The sequence below is a fragment of the Euwallacea fornicatus genome, chromosome 31 (genome assembly GCF_040115645.1).
Source record: "Euwallacea fornicatus isolate EFF26 chromosome 31, ASM4011564v1, whole genome shotgun sequence".
Lineage (NCBI taxonomy): Eukaryota > Metazoa > Arthropoda > Insecta > Coleoptera > Curculionidae > Euwallacea > Euwallacea fornicatus.
In genome coordinates, this window is record NC_089571.1 from 570554 (window position 1) to 589472 (window position 18919).

At 35.2% G+C, this 18919-nt stretch overlaps 1 protein-coding gene across 4 annotated transcripts; it reads left to right on the top strand.

The window, feature by feature from the left end:
• The first annotated feature begins 370 nt into the window (after positions 1 to 370).
• On the top strand, positions 371 to 16648 carry Klp3A (kinesin-like protein 3A). Of its 4 annotated transcripts, none has more exons than XM_066298674.1 (14): positions 371 to 591; positions 2677 to 2946; positions 3000 to 3659; positions 5044 to 5253; positions 5337 to 6232; positions 6327 to 6693; positions 8520 to 8671; positions 9401 to 9545; positions 9644 to 9765; positions 10049 to 10150; positions 10247 to 10346; positions 11846 to 12024; positions 13580 to 13638; positions 16077 to 16648. In XM_066298674.1, exons 1-14 carry the CDS (start codon positions 537 to 539, stop codon positions 16144 to 16146), a joined length of 3387 nt encoding a protein of 1128 aa, XP_066154771.1. In that variant the 5' UTR covers positions 371 to 536; the 3' UTR covers positions 16147 to 16648. The 4 variants fall into 4 exon arrangements, with proteins under 4 accessions (XP_066154771.1, XP_066154773.1, XP_066154774.1 ...); XM_066298676.1 differs by having other exon boundaries at positions 9647 to 9765; XM_066298677.1 differs by having other exon boundaries at positions 375 to 618.
• Positions 16649 to 18919: the final 2271 nt, after the last annotated feature.

Below are 18919 nucleotides of genomic sequence, written 5' to 3' on the forward strand. Positions count from 1 at the left end.
ATTAATGTAGACTATGTAAAAGGTCAAGATAATTTAAATTTGAGGAATGTTTTATGCAAGTCATTCTCTTCTTAGATTATGTGATATAGGCTAACGTTGATTTTAAATTTCATCTACAGGCATTTCACTTCTCTAAACATCATATATAAATTCATGTGGTTTAGTACTAAGCAAGCTTTCACGATTCTACCTGGATTAGTCTTAAATTGTTGACATTGTGTACTCCACTGTGTAACTTCGAGTTCCGAACAATGCTTTAAAGTGAATAGAAAGACAAAACACCTTATTGACACACATGACAAAAATCAAACTTGACATAGGATCTGTCATTCATTTTGACTGATTTTTAACATACATTTAAATTTTCATATTTAACGGTCATTTCGTTCTTCACTCTCTGCGGAGAAGTAACAATAATAATTTTCAATAAAAATAACGTCAGTTTTGAATGAAAAACATCTCTCCCTATTACAGTGAAGTGGAAAGTTATATGTAAACTTGTGTATCATTTTACTTTACTTGTTTTAATGTGTTGAATGATAAAAATTAATCGGAAAACAAGAAGAAAACGTAGTCCTAGTTTTTTTAAAGGCAGGTAAGAGCTAGCTGCATGACCAGGTGAGTGAAAAGTTGCCATGTAAGACTAAATTATCATTTTACATAGACGAACAAATTATACAAATAAAAAAAAATTGCAAGTTTTAAATTGAAAGGTAAGTGGGCAAAGTAATATTGCAAAAATTACTATTGTGGTCGAAGTTAATGGTGATCAAAGTCGATATTCCGCAAAAAAGCAATAAAAATAGCAATTTAAAATAAAAACTTTATTCAGCGTATATGTTTCTTCTGTATCTCTTTTGGTTTAGGAAAGATCTTTAACACTAAAAAAACTCACAGGCGAATAGAATCTTTAATACTCAGCATGAACAGAGTTTTCAATGAATTTATATGAGGATAGGCAAAATGATAGTAGCTAAATAAAATATAATGCCACACTCAAATTCAATTTTCATGTAACATTTTATGGAATACTTGTTTCATGGGTAATTTTATTCACTTTTAGTATACAGGGAGATTTTAAAATACAAATTTATCAGAATTTTGTTTTCAAACAAGTCAAAATGTTATCAATAAGATTTTGTGACATAGAGCTTGATGTTCCTCATCTTTTTCTATGCTTTATTGATTAACCACAATAATTGAAGTAATTAATGCAAAACATATTAATAAAAGTTTACTTTTGCCAAAATTATTTATAAGATAATACAGGAATATCTATCTATTTAATCTTCTTTGCTCCATGTCCAAAAGGACATAGGCTTTTCTCATTTTTTTCTGTTTGTTACCAAGTTCATCTATCTAGTTCCCGCGTACTTCGTCAGGTCATCTTTCCATCTTATTTGGGGTATTGCTCTACCTTTTATTTTCTCAAGGACTCCAGTTTGTAATACTTTTATTCTATCGGTCATCTTCTTGTCTAATATTGTGACTGGTCAATTTCCATTTTAATTTTGCTACTTCTCTAATGTCTCTTACGTTTGTTTTATTTCTTATCAACTCATTTCTCTTCCTGTTTAACTATTTTATGTTTAATATTGAAAATGGGCATGTTTGGGATCTATATGTGAGGAGAGGGAATACACATTGATTGTATCCTTTGGTTTTGAGTTATTGTGGATATTTTTTTAGGATGTAGCTTAATTTACCGAAAACCAGTCTAACTCATCTCTTGATTTCTGCCGTTTGATTTTCTTTAGTGAGTTGAGTTAATTTGCCCCAGAGATATACATATATTGATTTCTGTTTGTTATGGTTTTGGTTTTAGTGTAGTTCACATTAAGACCTATATTAGATACTATATGTTCTTCTTCTAGCATTCCCATCAGTTCTTTTTCATCCATTATTAAGGCGATATCGTCCGTGTATCTTTGGTTCATTAGATGTTTTCCACATATTTTTATACCTATTTCTTCCCAGTCCAGTTTTTCAAAAACATCTTTCAGAGCTTGGTTGAAAAGTTTAGCTAATATTGTATTGCTCTGTCTGACACTTTTTCTTATGTGTATTGGTCTTGTTTCCTCGTGGATTTTAATTGTTGCTGTTGCTTCACTATACATACATGTTGATTATTAGGTCTGTGCACCTGTAGTCTATTATGTTATTAATTAGAGCGCTTTTCACTGCCCAATATCCAAAACTATAAAAAGCTTTTTTTTTAAGTCGATAAACGTAATATATAGTGGGATGTATTGTTCCTTAACTCATTTTATTAGGATTTTCACAGTGCTCATAAATTACGTTAAGGAGTGTTATAGGTCGATAGTCTTTTAGTAGTTTTTATAATACATATTAAAGTTGATGCGAAAACCGATAGAGTCACAACAAATGTTCTATTAAATTTTTATTGTAACTTACAAGAAAGTAAACAGCGAATTTGGTAAAATTCGGAAAAATGGCGATATCTGGAAATGCGTGACACTTTGTATAATAGTATATATGGTCAAATACGTTCAAAATCATCTTACCTACCACGCTCTTTCGGATGTGTATCGATAAATCAAACACCCTATGGAACTCTAAGGTATCATTCTATGGGTCACTCTCAACATTTGTTTCTCAAAAATCAAGCTCAAAAAATATAACAAATATATTAAAAAGGAAATTTATTTCTGTTAGTTTGTCACCTGCTTACTTACGTTTCCGAAAAGCAAGAAGAGATGACGGAACCATCATCAGTAAAAGTTGCTGTGCGTGTCCGTCCTTTGGTACCAAATGAAATTGATAAGGGCTTTCAAAACATCATCGACACTATCCCCCAAAACGAACAAGTCGTAATAAAAAGCATTGAAAAAGCCTTCACCTTTAATTATGTTCTTGGTGCTGATAGCCCCCAAGAGGAGCTCTACGACAGGTGCGTGGCTCCTCTGCTCAAAAACTTATTCCAAGGTTGGTTTGACACTTTTAAAATTTACAAGATGTTAAATATTATTTGTTTCAAGGTTTCAATGTGACCATCTTTGCCTATGGTCAGACAGGCTCTGGAAAAACTCATTCAATGGGAACTGCCTTTAGTGAAACCGACACCCCTAATATGGGAGTAATTCCTCGTGCGGTCCGTGAAATCTTTAACTACATAAAGGACCAATTTTCTGTTGATTTTACAATGTCTGTATCATTTACCGAGCTGTATAGAGAAGTACTGTATGACTTGCTAGCAGAAAGACCTCGAGATCAATGTGTTCTTGAGATCCGAGAGGACAACTCTAAAGGCGTGTATATACCAAATGTCACAGAGAAGTCCGTACAAACAGCTGATGACGTATTAAAAATTTTGGTGCAGGGTTCTCTAGGAAGATCAACCGCTGCAACAAACATGAATTCACGTAGTTCTAGAAGTCATTCAATATTTGCCATTAACATGGCTATGCAACACAAATCAGATAAAACACAGAATAAGACAGCAAAACTCTGTTTGGTTGATTTGGCTGGGTCAGAAAGGCCCAAAAAAACGGGGGCGCAGGGCACCACCTTCAAAGAAGGGGTGGACATTAATAAAGGCCTTTTTGTATTGGGAAACGTCATCAGCGCCCTGGGAGACGAGAAGAGTCAGAACTTGTTTATACCTTATAGAGATAGCAACCTTACCAGGCTGTTAAAAGGTAAGAGCGACGCACCTAAGGTGTTCATTCAAAAAATAAAAATAATTTTCTTTATTCTAGTTCTTTTTGTTAAAAAAAAACGGTCACTTAAATTTTTTTCGTAACATCAAGCATTTTCCAACAAACGGATTAGTTAACATTGTAAGTTATAATAACGACCAAACTAGTTATAATAATACGCAATTTGTAGCAATTTATAACGACTATTCAGACAAAAAAATAATAAATAAGCTGCTGCAAATGTCTTTCGTTAAGAAAACGATTTTTATTTTTTGAAAAAACAGCGGCGTAACATTTTGTTTCACAAAAAATAATCAGGTTCATGGCCTTGGGAGGGCCATTGCTTACATTTAAACATTCATTTTTCTCCTAAAAGATGCGTTTCTACACTTAATTTACGCCCATCAGGTTTAATAAAAATATTTAATGCAGGCCCGGACTTATTAAAAAATATATATATAGCAAATTTTAACACCCTGTATTTCAGAAAAAAGCGAAAACGGACCTAAGATAAACTTTTTTTCTCAAAATCACTCATAGAATCATCACTTAAATTTATGATATACTATTCTAAGACACCCTGTATGCCAAATATAAACGCAGACACATTCTGAAATTTCAATTTTTCTTAAAATAATCCTCGTTTATAATGAAATTTAATGTATTTTAGGTCCATTATATCCGAGTTCATTATATCCGAACTAAATTACATTGGTTAAAATGGACTAGAAAGGAATCAAAAGTTGACCGTAATAGACGAGTTCATCTGTAATACAAGTTTTTTTTTTCTTTATAAAAATCAAAATCTCAGTTTTTAATAATTTAGCGCTTTTTTACTCCCATCATTACACCTCTGAATTTTGCATTTTTCATATATTTTTAAAATTAGTATTTTTCAAAACTTTTGGCTTGAAAAGTCCAGGCCGTAGTGTAAATCTACCACTATTTGAGGCAGATCGTTTATTTTTTCTTTTATTGTGAATTTAAATACCGCCTCATGTTTTTTATGTTTCGGGCATCATCAGAACGATTAAAAAAAAATCTCCAACATAAATCTGTTTTAAGTGTTGGTTTGTATACCTCTCAATTTAGTGTTTCGGCGAGTTTTCTCGTGATTTTTTCGAATTAAGTAATTTCAAACGATTATAATAGGATAGGTTATTTAAAAAAAAACCGTCAAACTGGTCCCATTATTTTTGAAGTTACCTCGTTTGCTCCGCAACTGAACCTTGGTATTTTAAATTGAGAAACTCAGATTAATTTAAGTTATTCTTGAAGTGTTATCTTAGAATTGCCATACAATACCAGGGAAAGTCTAAAATTTTGCAGGCTATTCTTAAAACGTGTGTAAGTGGTAGTTACCTTGGGTTGGTTTGCCTTTTAGATTCCTTGGGTGGCAATAGCATGACACTAATGATCGCGTGCATTAGTCCAGCGGACTCGAATTTGGAAGAGACGTTGTCCACATTGCGCTACGCAGATAGAGCGAGGAGAATAAAAAATAAGCCAATAGTCAATCAAGATCCAAAAACTGCCGAGATTAACCGGCTGAAAAAGGAGATTCAATTGATGAAGTTAGAGATTGCAGGACAAGGTAAGTTTAGTAACAAATCACCATTGCCACTGTGGTTATATATTATGTAGCATGTATTCTGTTTAACATTTAATCCTCTACAGAAGGCTCCATGCTATCGGCATCCGAATTCAACAAGCTGAAGGTGCAACTATCCAATACTCTCCTGGATAAGGCTGATCTGCAGGAGAAGCTCATCATTCTTCAAAATGTCAATAAAACGCTTAGTCAGAAACTGCGGGATCTGAAATCGGCGTGCAACGACATCGAGGATCGTATCAGCACCGGTCTTGCAAGCGACGACTGGATGTATATCAAAGAGGGCTTGGAGAAATTGCATCAGATGCAGAATCAGTTGGAAGATATACAGAAGGAACAGACGAAGGCTGAGAACGACATTAAGGCACACGAAGAGACATTCGGGATATTGCTCAACGTCTCCAAAGGATTCAACACTTCTAAGGATTTGGAAGAGGCAACATCTCACACTGATAGGCAAATGGTTTTGACCACCGAATTCCAGGAAGTTTCTAAGCAACTAGCCGTTAAGGAACGACTGGCCGCACAGCTGGCTTTGAATACTCAGCACATGTTGTTGGACCATCATGTCCTTGTAGAAACAGAAAAAAAGATCGAAGCCTTGGTAAAGGAGAAAGAAGAACTTTCGCGGCAGCTACGTATAATCAAATCCCAGGAGAATACGGGCAAACTTGCGGAGCAGAGACGCAAACGCGTGTTGGAGCTGGAGGATCAACTCCGAGACCTTAAAAAAAAATTACTGGACTATGCCAAGCTCCTCAAGCTGCGAGAGCGGGATGAGCTAAAGATGAAGAAACTGAATCAGGAGATCATCAGCATGAAATCTACGAAAGTGATGTTGTTGAAGCAAATGCGTCAGGAGAATGAGCAATTCAAGGCATTCAAGCAGCTGCACCAAAGAGAACTGGCAAAGGCTGTACAGCAGGACCGGAAAAAGGAGTACGAAATGGTGAAAATGAAGGTAAAATCAACATTATCAACACTAAATTCTATTTATAAATGTGTGTTACATTGTCCACAAATTTCGTCTGTGAATAGCATTTTTTTCCATTCAGATGGCTTACGAAAAGCAGAAAAATGTCCTCAAGCGAAAATTCGAAGAGGCTGCCGCGTTGAACAAACGACTTCAGAGCACCATCATAAAGCGAAAAAATGCTCAGCAAATGTCCTTCACGGGCAAAATTGAAAAGGTTAGCTCGTGGCTCAAAGAAGAACTGGAAATGTATGTAAATCTGGCGGAGGTGGACGCCACCCTGTCTGGCTTGATAGAGGACCGGGCCACTTTGCAACGACAGCTAGATGATCTGAAGAGCAATCCGGACACTGCTGAAAGCGTAGAGGCCAAAAACATCGAGGAGGACATTGTGTTGCGGTCGGTACAGATCCAGGACTTGCAACAAAAAATTTTAGATACGGGGGAAGGTGAGATTTACTTATATTTGAATGGAATTGTAACTTGGAGATCAGCCATTTTATTTCGTGGATTAACACCTTCCGACGGCCGGATCTTAACTTTTGAGGTTTGTGAATGTGGGGCAACCTGTCATCACGTATTTCTTTTCGTGCTACTTTCCTCTGACGTGTATGTACAGGTTGGGGTAGAGCAACTTGCTTATTTAGAAATTGAATTTAAAAAAAAATGCGAATCAATATTTAATTATTCGAATAGCTTCAAGTATGACATTTAAATCTTATACTTATTTATTTGCTTATCTTATACACTTCTAAAAGTTACATCAGGCAGGTGGTGTCTATTATCTTGAATAAATTGCCTTGATCGAACTTGAAAATTTCATCCAATTTTTTCCCGCGTATTGATCGACGACAGCTTGATGAATGTTCTTCAGGTGGGTCAGGGTTTTAGGACGATCGTTGCAAATAGGTGATTTTAGATAGCCCTATAAAAACGAGCTGCAAGGAGCTAAATCAGACGACCGTTTTGGTCAGTGCAGATCGCCTCTCAAGTAGATGAAGCGTCCTAGGAAATGTTGCCACGAAACACGTTTGTTTATGACTCATGAGGATCTGATCCAACTGCAACTGCATGTTTGCCAGCACAGTGCTGAGAGGATCGCAAAACGGAAAGCCTTACCATGTTACCGTTTCGGGGTGACCTTACTATTCGTGGAAGCTTAGTTTTTTTTACTTTGCGTCATGAGTTTCTCTGAAATCGTTTATCAATAAAACAATCGAGTGCAGGCTAAGAACACGTCCAATATTGACTTGGATACAGAGTGTACGTTACGCGATGATGGTTGAGCGACCGTTAAAAAAATACACTTCAACAGCAAAGGCACAGTCTACCTTTGACTACTCCATGATGCTAACTAAACCAAACGGAGCTACAACTTTACACCCTGTCCTCTTGATTGTGCCTACCCTCACCTTCCTGGGAGCAATCATTGCTTCAAGGCGTCAAATTTAAATGATCTAGTTGCTCTGCTCCTGTACAAATATGTACGAGGTGTCTTAAATTACATTTTCTAAACTGTATTCCGCTACCTTTCCCCAAAAGACACACTGTACCTATTTTTTAATAATTAAATTTTTATATCGATTGTTACTCCTAAGTACTTTACGAGGTTTTTTGTTTGGTTTAGTTGTGTAACAGTCTGCTATTAATGTTGAGGAACTGGTTATAGCGTGTTAGTTTCCATTTATAGAAACGCGTCATTGTCTTGTTAATGTCCGAGTTCTTACCTACGGGTTTCTGAGTCGTTTTGCCACGTACAATAAGTGCAGTATCCTCAACATTTTACGTTCGATGGGTCTCGATATGAATTTAGTTAAGGTATATTAGTAAAGGCCTTTTCCCTTCGAGGGGAAACTTTTTTATTGCCGATAGCACTTGCTCTTGTGTGTTTTCTATAGAGATCTACTTAATATTTTCGTGCTTGTGCCTTCTGACCATGTGCATGTCGATTTATATATATATATATATTTCGCATTACGTTTTATAGGAGACAAAATTTGTGTTTGTAGGTCAATTTCAAAGGTCACAGTCATGTAATCAGATCCAAATTCATTGATGAAGGTTATATTGATTGTTTTATTTTTAAGATTCCTTGTTCAAAATGAGACATCCGGTGTCGCGTCTGGATTCTTGGGCATGAACTGTCAGACATACAGTATTCCTTACTTCTAAAGACACGTCTTGTGAACACATTTTTAAGTCAACATACTATCATTTAAATGTTATCCCATATAAAACTTCGCTAATTTAGGTATTAATTAATGTCCCATTTCAGAAAACCGGGGGAAGCCGAGGTTCGATGTTGTGCAGACGATGGTGGAAGCCAAGTATGCTCTTAGTAATCTTTTTGAACAGGCCGCTGAGTATCAGAGGAGTCACGTCCATACAAAAAGGGAGATGGCAGAGTACCAGGAGAGGGAGAAAGAAGTAAATACACATTTGCCTTTGGTTTAATTTTACTTTACCTCTCGGAAAAGGCATCCATTTTACGCTGCAAAGTAGTTAAATTGTTACAATACAACAATTTTTAATTGAATGGCGTCAAAAATTACAAGAAATTATCACGATTGGCTAGCCACATAGTCTTGTTTCAATTATGATATTTAGTAACATTTTAGACAAGCGCCGATAGCTCGCGTTAACCATATGATCGTATTAACTATACAGTGGTGCGGTTGTCCCAATTCATCATAAGTATTCTTTGAAAACAGATTTTTTTTAATTACAAACGGAATTGCTCAGGTCGCATTTTAGAAATACAAGCTCTGGAAAAGCACTCTGGTTGTTAAATTCTGTTATGTATTCGCGAAAATTGTATTCGTGAATCGCATTACATTTTTTTTTGTTATAAATTCCAGTGTTACGTCGATATATAATACTTTCTATTTTCGATTAATAAAACATATGTTACTAAACTGTCATTTGAAAATGGGGGAAAATGGAGGAAAATGAAAAAAAAAGGATTTATGCTTTACCTGTGGTTAATAGAGTTGGTCAGTTGTACGCTGTTTCCACAAATTTTAAACAAAAAAAAATATAAATATGTTGAGAAAATAATAGAAAATATGTTCAATCGAAAAATGTCATTATATACAAAAAGAACAATAAAAATTGGTATAATTTTATGTTTTAATAAATGTGGCTTTATCTCTGCAGTTGCAAGAAAAACTGACGCATTTGACTGAAGAAAACAAAGCTCTACAGGATCGTTTTCTCGAACAGATGGCCCAAGAACAACAAATCCATCAAAACAAAATGGAATTGCCATCGACGCAAACGAGACTCGGTGGAAATTGTACTGGTGGGTTGATTTACGTAAAAAAAATCTTGACATAAATATAAATCCTTTATTGAACCCCTTGAAAAGATCAAGAATTAATTTAATTGATTTTTAATCAGCAGATGCCGATTCACAGAATGAATTGTCTTTGCAAATTGAGCACATTAAACATCAGGAGAACGTGATTGAAGAACAAGCTCAGAAAATCGGTGCGTTGGAGCAGCGCCTTAAAGAAATTGAGGTAAGAAACGGAAATCTGAGGGTCAGGTTGCCAACTATTTTTGAAATCAAGTAATAGTAATTATCAAAATTTAGAAATTTTACGTATGACGTCGAGAGTTATATAGCAATAACTTTCATCAAAATAAATATAATCTTGTACCGTTGTCGGAACCGCTAAGAAAACCACCGATTTAGATGTGGGCTTTAAAAACGCGACGCTTCTTATCATTTATTTTTTCTGGCAAGACGAAGAAGGTTATTGCGCAATAACAAAAACTAAAGTATGTGATTTCTACATTCAGGAAAAGGCTCTAAGCGCAAAAACACCCCCACGCCCCAATTTCCAGAAGCCGGTGCAATACTTGAGCGTTCCCTTCCTTGATACAACGCAAACGCTTGAGGAGGTAAGAAAAAAAGGATATTTGATTGCATAATTTATGTGATCAACTGATTGAATTTAAAACGAGAATTTTGTTGGTAAATTATTTGATTGATCGCAGATTGATTCTGACGATGTTGACAAGGATCCGGATTGGCGAAAAACTCCCTTAGCGAAGCGTTTGAAGGTCCTTAAGATTGAGTCAAAGGTGGGGATGCGTGGTAAGTTATAAAGAAGGATATTTTTAGGTCGACCATTTAATGGGTTATTTTCGCAATTAAAAACTAGACACCAAAAACAACTTTCATCTATTTTAAGGTTTGAAAGGCCATTACCCTAACATTGATGTCTCAAATACACTGACACTGCCCAAACGTTTTTTCAATGCGCGGTTGCGCTCTAAAAAATTTAATTAATAGATTTAAAAATTTAATTGTTCATATTACACCACTGCATAACTCCATAAAAATGTATTAAACAAAATCAACGATGGTTAAAATAATGCAAGACGTCGCGAAGGCGCCTCAAGAGCAGTGTCCCAGATAACCAAAACAACGGTTAAATGGTTATGTCCTTTTTAACTAATTTTTAAGTAACCGTTTATCGACCCTTTCAACACAAAAAGTATTTTTATGTAGTTATTAAATTCGGATTAGTAAGAGTTTTTTACGTCAGAAATTCTAATAAGTTTTATTCGACAGACAGTCGTGTTGAAAAACTAACCGAAAAAGTCAAAATCAGGCCTAGTTAGTTGAGGTAATTCAACTAAAAAAGCATGAAACCAAAACTAAATCACGAGCACAATGTGTTAAAAATATCACTGAGGATACTCAACCTTGCAAAACTAGTTCAAAATAGGCGTTGATTCAGATCAATAAGGCTTTCACGTTCTCCTCATTTAATTCACAAATATTCTAAAGTTCAAAAAGTTCGTTCCAAAAACGGTCGTGCTAAGGAAACCCAAATGATTCTCCAAGTCAAATTCTAAATTACGTGTTTCTCCCTTTGGTTGTAAAGTTAATCACACTATATATGTGTTTAAAAAGACGCCTTAACAAAAAAGTTTATGTAAAGCGTCTCCCTCTAAAACTGAACAAAGAATATAAGAATTTTTTTCGTTATCGTGAACCACCCTGTATTTTAAACGGGTTTAGGTATTTGAAGCTAGCGATGCTGCTAGCCATGTGTAAATTAATAAATAATACACTAATTAGAAGGATAAATAATTAGTTGGAATACATCTTCTAATTTTCAATGTGGGAGTTTCACTATTGGTTCTCGTTCTCCATGGAACCATTTTTGCCGGGTAGCAATTTTCTTTATATGAAAATATAGAAACTCGCATTACTTTTTCTCTCATTTCAGATAGATTAACCTGCTCGATTCATTACCACCCACATTTTAACCTGCACCACTAAGTTTTGTGATGATGAGGTGCTTAGTTTTCCCGTCGAGTTTTCTATTATTTCATTGAGTTTTGTGTTCGTTGTCAGAAGTCTACGAGTTAAAATTTTTCTATTAAATTGTGTGATTTCAAAGTTGAAGCCTTCGACTACTTTGGGAACTCGTTGTCCAAGTTGAAGTAAATTTATATCTTTGTGTAAATTTTTATTTTCTTAGCAATATAAATTGTCATTGAAGCACTTAACATTGAAAATTGAAATAAGGCCAATATGTTAAATACAGAAACAGTAAGATAATAACACCGATATTTTTCTAGAGTCTTCGATGCCCCTAGGATCGAAAAGATCTTCAGACGGGGGATGCAGTTGCAAGAAATGCAGCACTTTGAGGTGCAAATGCCGTAAGCTGGGCAGACCTTGCACGGAGTTATGCAAATGTGTTACGACAGATTGCGAAAACAAAAACGAACCAACTGAGAACTGTGGCACTGATACTGTAAGTTCGACTTTAAAGCTCAAGTTATAAATTTCGGTAACGTTGCGTAAAGTTAACGTAATATAAAAACCGTGCGCTGAGCAACTTTTTTACGAACTCTTTCGCTATTTACGTAAATATTATCTTGGTGCGTTTGAACCAGTTTAACCTCTTTTACGTTCACGTTGCTCTGACTTCTAATCCCAGTTTCAGGGATCAATTAACTGTACATATGCAGAGTGTTTCTAACTATCATGTACACACGGAAGGGGGCATTTCGTCAGCTTATTTTATGACTAAAAATTCATATAAACGTGGTCTGCAAACGCTTAGTTACCTATCTATATGATGTTTAAATTTCAGAAAACGTTCAGTTTCTTCTTTATAGCCGTTGGAGTTTTTGAGATATTTAACTAAAATTATGAATATAGTTTACGCTGTAGGGCCAAAATCGTTAGGCATATTAAATGATTTTGATAATATACAGGGTGATATTTGTCGGCGGCCTCGCCCCTTTCCTTCCCCTTAATTTTTTCGCAAAGCGCCGCCGGTACATTCTAAAATATAAAATAGCTTTTTTTTGTTTAAAAATTTATTGTCTCGTGTAGTTGTGTTTTAAGTTTTCCTTATAATCTCATAATGTTGAACTTTACGGGAGTGTTTGGATAAAGTGTATGAGAACGAGATGGATCAGTCATGACCCCCAAGGTCCCTTGACTTAAATAACCTAGATTTTTTCTTAAGGGGGCATGTAAAATGTTTAGTGCACTAGACACCGTAAATATTGTTGATGAGTTACGAAATCAAATATTAAATGCATTTGATCACTGAAAATATATCACCCACCCATCTATTTGACAAGTCCAATGATGCATGTAAGTCCTGCAGCCTATAAACTCTATTCCAAATTTTAACTAAATGTCTCAAAAACTGCAGGAGTTATGAAGGAAAAATTGAAAACTTTCTGAAATTTGAACGCCCTGTAGATAGGTAAGTGAACGTTTGCGGATCTATATTTATACGAACTTTTAGTTAGAAAATAAGCTAAAGAATTACCCTCTTCCGTATGCATGTGTATGTTATTCGAAGTTAAATATCTGAGCGTGCTAGCTGTCAGGAACACAGATGTTTTTCTCCCGTATAAATAATGGACAGAGAATATTAGTATCCAAGTTTAAAAATTTTCCAATTTAGAAACAGTTGGAATAATACATATAATTTGTCCACGGGTAGAGTTCCTGAAAGGAAAAACTTTCTTTTATGTATGCTTAGAAGAAAACTCCATTGTCAATAAAGATAAGTACATGTCTTGAAACTGTTAGTTGTTATTATACAGGACACTTCAGAAAATACTTCTAAAAAAATATGTATAAATAAACAATGTAATTTTTTATGTTTTCTACATGACAATCGGACCTATGTTATCTTCAATCGTAGATTTAAGAGAAGCGGTTATTTTTATGAGTATAGTAACTTTCTTCTAGATCTACAAGTGTCAAAGTTTTTCCTCCTGTACATTCAACCTAACGATACCTTATATTCTACAGATACTTAAATTATTATTTGGTATTTGCAGAAAACATCCAATAACGACGAATCAGAATTGGACACGAAATATTCTGCAAAAAAACCAAGGTGAGTTCGGATTGTTTTAAGTTTTTGATAACCGATGTGCTATAGTTAAGTGTGTACAACATAGTAGTTTGTTTTGTTACAATCTTCAGAATCGAGTGCTTTTAATAAAATCGATAAGATATCGATTTAATTTTAATTTGTTCGCTAAGCCCATTTTAAGTGCTCCAAATTATAGAGGTGGGTCAAAAAGATTATTCTTTAAATATTGAATAACTGTCAGTTTTGATTTTTCAAAGGGAGCCACCTCACTTTTCGTTTTTAATTGAATTCTGTATAGAATTTTGGACATAATTTGTGTAGTGTTACTTACATTTAATCCTAGAATATTGAAATATGTATTTAATTGCGACATAATTCACTTGTCTCACTTGATCATCTATTAGGTCGTGTAGTATGAAATGAGTAGAATTGAATTGAAACTTTAGTCATTTTTTTTTCATATGAAATGTTTTTATTGTCAATCGAAATATGCATCGCCATTATCAATACACTTCTGCCATTTAACGGGAAGTTCATTGATTCCCCTGCTGTAAAAGCCTGCAGGCCGGGAGTCGACAAACTCGTGGAAGGCAGCTTTGACAGCCTCGTCGGAGTTGAATGTTTTCCCTACCAAGAAGTTATCCAAATTTTGAAAGAAGCGGTAATCAGTGGGTGCTAAGTCGGGTGAATACGGTGGATGACGAAGAGTTTCCAATTCCAACTCCTGTAGCTTGGCCAAGGCGACTTGTGCGGTGTGTGGCCGCGCATTGTCGTGCAACAACAGCGGTGCGCTTCGATTGACTAATCTTGGCTGCTTAACAGTCAGTTAGCCTCATCATTTCGGTCAGTTGTCGGCAGTAGACATCAGCCGTAATCGATTCACCAGGTTTCATGAAGCTGTGATGGATGACACCTGCGTTGGACCACCAAACGGACACCATAAGCTTCTTTTGATGAAGATTTTTTTTCGCACAATGTTTTGGTGGTTCAATTTGATTCAACCACTGCGATGAATGTCTGGTGTTGTCATATAGGATCCATTTCTCATCACAAGTAACAATCCGTTTCAAAAATGGATCGTTATTATACCGGCACAACAAAGAAACACAAGCTTCGAGACGTCGTTCTTTCTATATGTCCCTCAACTCATGCGATACCCACTTGTCCAGCTTTTCCACCTTACCAATCTTAGCCAAATGAGTAAATATTGTTTTTTTGGTTACACTGAATATTAACGAAAATTCGAACGCACTTTGACGTGGATTCGCTTCCACCACAGCTTTCAGATGATCGTTATCCACTTGAGTTTCAGGTCGTCCACGTGGTTCATTTGTTAGGTCAAAATTGCCAGAACGAAATTCCATGAACCAACGAGATATTGTTTGCTGTGAAGTGACTTCAGTACCAAACACATCATTAATATTGCGAGCCGTCTGAGCTGTTGTGGTTCCACGGTGGAACTCATGTTTCATTAACACACGAATTTCACTATTTTGCATGGCTGCACAAAAATTTTTATAAAAATAAAAGTTTTCAATAATTTTTAACACTTTAAACTCTGATCGAAAGAGGAAGAATGTGCCTTTTCCACATAAAAAGGTCAAGTCCAAATATAGATTTAGAGTGAAGTCATTCGCAGTTGAATGTGGCATTTCGAGAATCTACTCATTTCATAGTACACGACCTAATATATGCAAATTAGACGTATTTTTGTGTTGTAAGGTATTTAATTACACCTAGTTTGGCTTACGGAAGACGTAGACAAAAGCGCCAGAATTGACATTCTTAGTTTTTCTCTCCTTTAGATTGTAATATGGACAAAGTGTACTAAAATAAATCGGTTTCTGTGAATGCTCGGTTTAACTATTATTCCAAATTATCACTGTTTAAGGCTCTGCACCTTCTTAGGCAGTTAATCTTCAACTAAAACAATTTATAACTAATATGCTTATTGTCTTATATTATTACACAAATCTCCCCGGACAAGTGTGAATGGTCTGATTAACTTTTTTCCACCCCAAAGCGCAATTGTATATGTAATATGTTTAAATTTTAATTTGTGTTTTGTTAAAGAATAGTAGAAAATTATGTAATAAAACGACTTTGTAAGAAAATAGTATCTTTTAAACATTTTCTATTATTTTCTGTTACAGTTACTAACTCTTTAATGGTGTATGTATATATTTTGCAAAAAAAAAATAAAACATTAACTACTATGGATTTGAATGCAATTTGTGAGAGTTATCTTTTTGTAATTTTCCAGAACTTCTACTAACGTGAATAGACTTATGTGAATAGTCCTATATAGGAACGAGTTTTGTTGACCCGGTTTTCCCCCATTTCCGTCAAGTCCGATCAATTTTGGTATTTCCATGGTCGAACACTTTATCCACACCCATGTAATTTTAACCCTTTTTCTAGTCAGGAGAACCACTTACCAGTGTTTTGTTTTGTTTCAGATTCAATGATATTTCCGTTCAAGACCAGAAGAAGCTGTTTCCCAGAAATCGTCTAGACTTTTCGCAATGATCTGTATGGGGAAGGAAAAAAAGCTGCTTTTCATCAAATAATGATTTAACTTTTTAGACGAATTTATATTAGGCGACCAATCTAGCCAATCAAACAAAATAAATACATATCGATTAAAGCAATAAGTATTTATTTTGTGGCTAAATATGGTTTCTTAAGAATATCAAGATTTTAAGTGAGAGAAAGGTATCTGTGATATTAACTGAGCGGTATTTATTTATCAATTTCATTGCGGTCAAAATGTCCATGTTGAAGTGATTGGACGAGATTTTTTTCTTGACATTTATTTTTTTTATGTATTATACGTTTTTGATCAATTTTATATTAGAAAGAGTACTGTCAGGTATTTCATAATCGATATAACAAATCGTGCTGAATTTTATTGTTAATTTTAATGTGTTTCAAATAACAAAAATCAACAACCTTCGTTAGAGATTAGTTAAAACAGATTAAAAATCTAAAATTTAAAAACTATTCAATATACCTTTAATTATGTGTGAAATTTGCTGCCAGTTCCTCAATTCCTCTCAACGGTGCTAACAGCTGTTTTTGTTTTGGTTTCTAAACGTTCTAACGGTTGTACGTCCATCTTCTAAAGGGGCGTTTTCGTGTTAACTTCATTTGAGTTAGTCCTTAAATAAATGTCTCTTAAGAATTTGTTATAAAAAATGCTAGCATGGGTAATCTCTCTGGCAGCATTCAAGATGGCCATCAAACCATGGTATTTCTGCTGTGTTAAATTTTACACCCGCGATACCTCGGTGGAACTTGGAATGTCCCAAAATTCCGAATATTAAACATTCTTAATAAGGCACCTGCAGGGATGATCCCTCGCATTAAACTTATTTTAAAATAAATTAGAGAGCTATAACAACGATTAGAAGCATCATAATAGCCGTCTAATTTACACATTTCTTTCTAGTACAGGTCGTAAGGTTCTTACTGGGCTTTTTGCCTATACTCGGTCAGAAGAAACTCCCGTCGGTATGCGAACGACTGCCATCCGCTGGTACCACCACAAATGGTTCTGATGCCGAGTCCAGGCTCTGGATCGTCCCCTAGCAAACTAAATTTGTTTACCAAATCTAACGAGTTCTTTACTCACGTTAAAAATCACCTGCCATTTTTCACTCACAAACCTGTATGGCGAGTACAGAGAGTCCTTAAATATCGGAATTTTAACGTGCAATATGAACAATGCCAAATCGAAAAAGTTCTGTATTGACATCTTTTCAATTAACAAAGTATTGAAATCCATTGACCTTGTTCCGCAAATACAGGGTGAGTCGGGAGGATCGTGCCAAACTTCAGGAGCGTGTTGGACATGAAAAATAAATGTAAAAAAACTCAAATGTTGTTATCGGATTTTCGTTTGTTTACAAGTTATAGCGTAAATAAAATTAAAACATAAAATTAAAAAAATTTATAAATTTCATAAGAAATTCCATAAATGAACGTTTGGATATCATAGTAAATGTTCAAAAATATTGCCATTAACTTCTAAACATTTTCGGCTTCGTCTATGAAGAGCATTAGTTGCGCTCCTGATTGTTTCATGTCTTCCTTTAATGCAGCATTTGTAATGCGTTGAATTAGTGCATCTTGAGTGTCCACTTTTACTCTGTACACTTCAGTTTGAAACCAACCCCACAAACAATAGTCTAGTGGTGTGAGGTCTGGAGATCTTGGAGGCCAACTAATAGGGCCACCACGACCAATCCAACGTCCAGGGAACGTTTCGTCTAAATGTTGCTTAAGCTTCAAGTTTTAATTTTATTTATGCTATAACTTGTAAACAAACGAAAATCGGATAACAACATTTGAGTTTTTTTACATTTATTTTTCATGTACAACACGCTCCTGAAGTTTGGCACGATCCTCCCGACTCACCCTGTATAGAATCTTGTGATTGATTTCATTAATGTTCCCGTATTACACATTTTTCTGTCCGCCGTGGTAAGTAATTCATGCGTAACAAGAAAAAGTCGTGAATTAAATAGGTTCTCTCGATCACACTGGTTTGATTTTTGATATGATCACATTGCTAGACATTATCACTAAATTCTTTTACTCCTTCAATTCGTAAAACTCAGCCACAGCGTGGTGAAGATGGCAAAGGGCGTTGCTAAATAACTGCCCTTTTTATGACATATTCTTGTAGGGATCAAAGAGCTATCAAACACTTTTATGTCGGAATCACGTTCATTTTGGAAATTCTATTTATAATTCTCACTTGTACAATAAATCCAAACCGACTCTTTTTTCTTGAACTTGGCCGGGAACACTGTTGCACACTTGGTTGCACTATTCCAGGTAAGTCAGCCAGCATGGTCTAATAAGGCTTGCAGTTTTACTTATGAGACGTGAGAGTTTTACTTGCGACAAAGTTTCAGTTACGAGAATACTAAACAATCAAATTTTGTGTTTTGAATTATACGAATTGGAAGTCCTAATTATCTCATAGGCCTTTCTTGATAAATCGTCTCTCAGTAACTGTTAATAACATGACTTACACTTGAAAACGTGTATAACAAAACGTACTTTTGACTTATATCAAAAGTACGTTTTGTATTTTATAATAAACTCGTGATTTGCTAAACATGGGCGCCCTTTTGGGGTACGAACCATTCATCCCTAAATCAGGAGTTTTGACCTGCCGTCTTATCCTCAAAATGGATTGCAGTGGCGCAAAGAATGGGTGAAAAGGGACCTGGGCTGAGATATTGTGGTTTTAGGCGACGAATATAGATTTTTTCTGGGTATGCATGATGAT

Coding starts and splice junctions, on each gene's coding strand:
- Klp3A (XM_066298674.1), top strand. CDS start 537: ATGATAAAAATTAATCGGAAAACAAGAAGAAAACGTAGTCCTAGTTTT. Junction 3,660..5,043: donor CCTTACCAGGCTGTTAAAAG/GTAAGAGCGACG, acceptor TTTGCCTTTTAG/ATTCCTTGGGTGGCAATAGC. Junction 13,639..16,076: donor TATTCTGCAAAAAAACCAAG/GTGAGTTCGGAT, acceptor GTTTTGTTTCAG/ATTCAATGATATTTCCGTTC.